The 6,390-nt window shown below is 41.4% G+C and overlaps 1 protein-coding gene across 1 annotated transcript in view; it reads left to right on the top strand.

The window, feature by feature from the left end:
• Positions 1–3,766, top strand: part of LOC121547101 (dystonin) — a 198,177-nt gene extending 194,411 nt beyond the window's left edge. Inside the window, exons 101-104 of the mRNA XM_041858211.2 lie at positions 658–851; positions 1,244–1,354; positions 2,370–2,502; positions 2,637–3,766. Of these exons, the coding sequence (XP_041714145.2) occupies positions 658–851; positions 1,244–1,354; positions 2,370–2,502; positions 2,637–2,890 (692 nt within the window). The 3' untranslated portion in view covers positions 2,891–3,766. The remainder of the gene's footprint in view (positions 1–657; positions 852–1,243; positions 1,355–2,369; positions 2,503–2,636) is intronic.
• Positions 3,767–6,390: the final 2,624 nt, after the last annotated feature.

Here is a 6,390-nt window from a genome sequence, read left to right on the forward strand (position 1 = left end):
TCTCTCTCTCTCTTTCTCTCTCTCTCTGGTTCTCTCTCTCTCTCTCTTTCTCTCTCTCTCTGGTTCTCTCTGGTTCTCTCTCTCTCTGTCTCTCTCTCTCTCTCTCTCTCTCTCTCTCTCTCTCTCTCTCTCTCTCTCTCTCTCTCTCTCTCTCTCTCTCTCTCAGCATGTAGCAACCAGTGGCTCTGTGCACCTTTTCTTTTGCAATTCCGTACTGGGTTTCCCAGTAATTGACTGTTTCCACCTAAGGGCTATGCTGGTGGGGGGGCTGTCTTTATTGATTTGTATGCGCAGAGTCAGTCCGTTGTAGATTAAGTTCATATGAATCTCTATTGGTTAAAGGAACGTCCTTTTCACTACACTTACTATAATGGGGCCGTATGCTTTCAGTGAGTTCGCCGGTGTGGCTAAGTGATATGAAACTGTATTGTCTTCATTCAAACTCTGTTATTTGCACAATATTCCAAACACAAATAGTTTAAACAACCTGTATTCATTTCAAATGGTCTGCTTTTTCCAAAAGCAGGTACTCATCATCCATTGACTCACTCCACTGAAATGAATTAGGTTCACCATACTCATAGTCAATCAGTCATACACCAACAAACATGCATATGCCTCATGTCTTACTGTATGCTGTCATATTTTACCCCCCAGCCAAAGGAAGGACAAACATGGAGCTGCGAGAAAAGTTCATTCTCCCAGAAGGCACCACTCAGGTGATGGCCAGCTTCCGGTATAGAGGTCGTAGGTCGCGGCCGTCATCACGGGCTGCCTCTCCCAACAGGTCAAACTCTAACCATAGCTGTCCGGGCCAGCATAATAACCCAGCCTTGCCCAGCACACCCAAGGTAAGAGACGTCCACGGTCTGGGAGCTGCAGCTTCTGACTACATACTTCTTCTTCCACAGCAAATACATTTAATAACTTGACTGACAACAGAGCAAAATTGGATAATGACTTGTGGTTGATGACCTTAGGAAGCTAGTTGTATTTGAAAAGTATCTAGAGAAACCGTGTGTGTTGGTTTGTCTGCCATTCCCCACATGCTCCCAACCATATCTATGTTGAAAAATATATATTTTTAGTTGTTTACATATGTTTATTTTTATTTTTTATAGTTTGGTCATTCCTTTGTTTTGTCATATCATAGCTCTTCATTTAGTCTACCTCTGCTCCTTTTAATTGATTTCTCCATCTGAATCCCTGTGTTTGTGTGTTTGATTTGCCATTATTCCCCCAGACTCCCCAACACATAACCCGCAATTATGATAAACCCTGGCTGACAAACAGCAAACCCTCCACTCCTCTTAAATCATCAGACTCCTTTGAGAGCCAAGGTTCATCCTCCGAGGTATAGTGAATCAACAGGGTCTGGAACGCTCCAGAGCTCTGAACCTAATAACTACTGACTCCTACTATACACTCTTAGAAAAAAGGGTTCCGAAAGGGTTCTTCGGCTGTCCCCATAGGATAATCATTTTTGGTTCCGGGTAAAACCCTTTTCGGTTCCAGGTAGAACCCTCTGTGGGTTCTACATGGAACCCAAAACGGTTCTACCTGGAACCAAAAAGGATTCTTCAAAGGGTTCTCTTATGGGGACAGCCAAAGAAACCTTTTAGGTTCTAGATAGCACCTTTTTTTCTAAGAGTGTACCATCCAACTGAAATCTATAGTGTCTGAGTAAAAGAGAAAGGCCCCAATAATAACTACTTAGATAGCCCTACCCCTCCCCCTTGACCCTAACTGCACAATATTTGAAGATCTAAAGGATCTCTGCATAGGTATAAATAGTGTAGTGGTGGAGCTTCCACCATATTTGCTTAAACCTTACAGATCTACTAGCACTGAAGTGTTAGGGCCAAGGGGAAGGTGTAGGGAGCACATAAGCTGTTTATTCGTTTTTCTATTAGAGGCCGATTTCAGTTGGGTTTTTAGTTTTAATGCTTTAAAGTACTGACTGGTGATCGTGGTGGAACATGAGTCATTCTCTCTGTTGACTGTAAAAAACAGTCTATTTCCTTCTCTAACTAACTCAAACTAAGAACTGCTGTTCTGTGTTGCATGTTGAACTGTTTATCTGTTAATCCGCTGTAAAGGTTTAGGTTGTTAATGAAACATCATACATTACATGTCACTTTTCATTCAACACAATAACCCCTTACATTGGAAGTCCCTGGGATTTCATCCGATTTCATCAGAATACCACATTGCGTAACATGCTAGTTAGAGAATAATGGCCAATGTTAATAAGAGTCAATGTACTATAGTAGATAATCAATTTAACCACAGCATATAGTATTGTCTTGTTCTATGATTTCCCATTGTGTAGCTATTAGTTTCTTAACAGCAAAATGCCTCTTTTGTAGAGCACCCCGATACAGGGAAGCAAACTGCGGCTCCCTGGATACTTGTCAGGAAAAGGGTTCCAGTCGGGAGAAGAGCAGGGAACCCTGATCAATGCTGCTGTGATGAAAGCACGGGGGCAGGCGATAGGCTTTGGTGAGTAGTGCATCTTTTTGAAAAAGCAGTGACTGCTTTCTGTCTGCTAAACGTCTTTGCTTTTCGGCTCTGCTATCAGAGTTGCCAGTTGCTGTAACCAGACAATAAGCGTACCGGAAACCTTTGTCCCCCAGAATCGAGACGACCCGGCAGCCGACCTGGAAGTAAAGCAGGTAGCCGAGGGAGCAGCCGGAGGGGAAGTGACGCTTCAGACTTCGACATCTCCGATATCGCATCGGTGTGCTCCGACATGTCAGAGATGGTGGGTGACACCAGTCGGGCCACACCCCGCTCATCGTCACGTCAGCACGGAGGCAAGCCCACCAAAATCCCCACTCCTCAAAGGAGGTCTACCCCCAGCAAACTGGCCAAGACGTCCAAGAGATAGTCAGGGGCCTTGAGACAACTACGGCCCAGAGTGGCCCTCGTGGTTCCACAAGACGTATGGAGACTGGAGACACATGAACTGACACTAAAGACTGGCGTATGTGTTGATTATTTTAAGTGTTGCGAAGATGTTAAATATTCTGTTGAGAGAAAAAATGGTTTAATCTTAAGTGAGAATGGAATGTCAATGGCCTTGTGTATTTGTGTATTTGTCTTAATGTATTTTATTTTGTGTGAATAATGTCAAATTATTATGATCATTTTATTTTATTGACGCTAAACCTGAAGAAGTTAAAAAAACAGGAAATAAAAAAAAAACATGGAAAAGACTGTACATTGTATGGTCAACTAACACTTTTACACACTAATGAATGGTAACGCACAGCATTGTGCTCTGAGAGAGTTACTGAATGTACTGTAATTTCTGTATGCTGGCATATGTGTGACAGACGGTGCATCACGCTACCCTGTGGGACACCAATGATCTATTATCTATTTAAAGTGCAATGATATACTGCCAAAATGCATTTAAAGGGCAATACAATATACATGTAGCCTACCACATAGTAAACACTGCAAATAATTATGTTCCGACTGAGAAAACTGTTGAAGGCAAGTTCATTCAGAAACCCCTCAATATCCAGGCTTTAAAATACTCCAACTTTCCTTAGCACCTGCAGGTAATTCTGTTTTGTTTGGTCAATTTACAGCAATGTGTGGCATTTTACCTTGAACAGGGGCCTCTCTGGGCCCTGAGTAGACATTCTTTAGTGCATTCATCATGTCAGTGTATGGTTCATTTTGCTAGAGTGGAAAGGATTACTGTAACCTTTTTGTAATAAATCTGCTTGCAGAAAGCTACCATGGGATACTGAGATGGGGCACATACTTGTCTGTTTCTTTAAATATTATGTTATACATTTTTATTACAGTATAATGTATTGTTTCTGTAGAATGACCCGATAGGATGCAGCAGAGAGACAAAGAGAGACAAAAGGAATCTAGCATCATATGGAAATGGTCCAACTTATACAGTGGGGAGAACAAGTATTTGATACACTGCCGATTTTGCAGGTTTTCCTACTTACAAAGCACGTAGAGGTCTGTAATTTTCAGAAAATCACATTGTATGATTTTTAAGTAATTAATTTGCATTTTATTGCATGACATAAGTATTTGATACATCTGAAAAGCAGAACTTAATATTTGGTACAGAAACCTTTGTTTGCAATTACAGAGATCATACGTTTCCTGTAGGTCTTGACCAGGTTTGCACACACTGCAGCAGGGATTTTGGCCCACTCCTCCATAGAGACCTTCTCCAGATCCTTCAGGTTTCGGGGCTGTCGCTGGGCAATACGGACTTTCAGCTCCCTCCAAAGATTTTTTATTGGGTTCAGGTCTGGAGACTGGCTAGGCCACTCCAGGACCTTGAGATGCTTCTTACGGAGCCACTCCTTAGTTGCCCTGGCTGTGTGTTTCGGGTCGTTGTCATGCTGGAAGACCCAGCCACGACCCATCTTAAATGCTCTTACTGAGGGAAGGAGGTTGTTGGCCAAGATCTTGCGATACATGGCCCCATCCATCCTCCCCTCAATACGGTGCAGTCATCCTGTCCCCTTTGCAGAAAAGCTTCCCCAAAGAATGATGTTTCCACCTCCATGCTTCACGGTTGGGATGGTGTTCTTGGGGTTGTACTCGTCCTTCTTCTTCCTCCAAACACGGCGAGTGGAGTTTAGACCAAAACGCTCAATTTTTTTCTCATCAGACCACATGACCTTCTCCCATTCGTCCTCTGGATCATCCAGATGGTCATTGGCAAACTTCAGACAGGCCTGGACATGCGCTGGCTTGAGCAGGGGGACCTTGCGTGCGCTGCAGAATTTTAATCCATGACGGCGTAATGTGTTACTAATGGTTTTCTTCGAGACTGTGGTCCCAGCTCTCTTCAGGTCATTGACCAGGTCCTGCCATGTAGTTCTGGGCTGATCCCTCACCTTCCTCATGATCATTGATGCCCCACAGGGTGAGATCTTGCATGGAGCCCTAGACCGAGGGTGATTGACAATCATCTTGAACTTCTTCTATTTTCTAATAATTGCGCCAACAGTTGTTGCCTTCTCACCTATTGTCCTGTAGCCCATCCCAGCCTTGTGCAGGTCTACAATTTTATCCCTGATGTCCTTACACAGCTCTCTGGTCTTGGCCATTGTGGAGAGGTTGGAGTCTGTTTGATTGAGTGTGTGGACAGGTGTCTTTTATACAGGTAACGAGTTCAAACAGGTGCAGTTAATACAGGTAATGAGTGGAGAACAGGAGGGCTTCTTAAAGAAAAACTAACAGGTCTGTGAGAGACGGAATTCTTACTGGTTGGTAGGTGATCAAATACTTATGTCATGCAATAAAATGCAAATTAATTACTTAAAAATCATACAATGTGATTTTCTGGATTTTTGTTTTAGATTCCGTCTCTCACAGTTGAAGTGTACCTATGATAAAAATTACAGACCTCTACATGCTTTGTAAGTAGGAAAACCTGCAAATCGGCAGTGTATCAAATACTTGTTCTCCCCACTGTATAGACTACTTTATATAGACTACTTTATATAGGCTACTTAATATAGGCTACTTAATATAGGCTACTTTATATAGACTACTTTATATAGACTACTTTATATAGGCTACTTTATATAGGCTACTTTATATAGACAACTTTACATAGACTACTTTACATAGACTACTTTACATAAACTACTTTATATAGACTACTTTATATAGGCTACTTTATATTGGCTACTTTATATAGGCTACTATATATAGGCTACTTTATATAGGCTACTTTATATAGGCTACACTATATAGGCTACTTTATATAGGCTACTTTATATAGAGTACTTTATATAGGCTACTTTATATAGACTACTTTATATAGACTACTTTATATAGGCTATTTTATATAGACTATGTTATATAGACTACCTATACAGGCCACCCATATAATCTGTGGGTCAACCAAAATGTAAACAAAGGAGCAAATAAATGTGTTGTATTTCATTTGTAGAAAATCTACAGACTGTGACTTTAATGCCAAGGTGTGTGCCTAAAAAAAAACATACATTTAGATTTGTATTTGTATATATTATGGATCCCCATTAGCTGCTGCCAAAGCAGCAGCTACTCTTCCTGGGGTCCAGCAAAATCAAGGCAGTTATACATTTGAAAAACATTACAGTACATTCATAACAGATTTCACAACATATGAAGTGTGTGCCCTCAGGCCTCTACTCTACTACCACATATCTATAACACAAAATCAACGTGTACATGTGTGTATAGTGCGTGTGTTATCGTGTGTTTGTATGCATGTTTCTATGTTTGTGTTGCTTCACAGTCCCCGCTGTTCCATAAGGTGTATTTTTATCTGTTTTTTACATCTAATTTACTTGATGTGGAATAGAGTTCGATGTAGTCATGGCTTTAGATTATTAATTCAGATCAGTG

Source organism: Coregonus clupeaformis, chromosome 31 (assembly GCF_020615455.1).
Source record: "Coregonus clupeaformis isolate EN_2021a chromosome 31, ASM2061545v1, whole genome shotgun sequence".
Taxonomy (NCBI): Eukaryota; Metazoa; Chordata; class Actinopteri; order Salmoniformes; family Salmonidae; genus Coregonus; species Coregonus clupeaformis.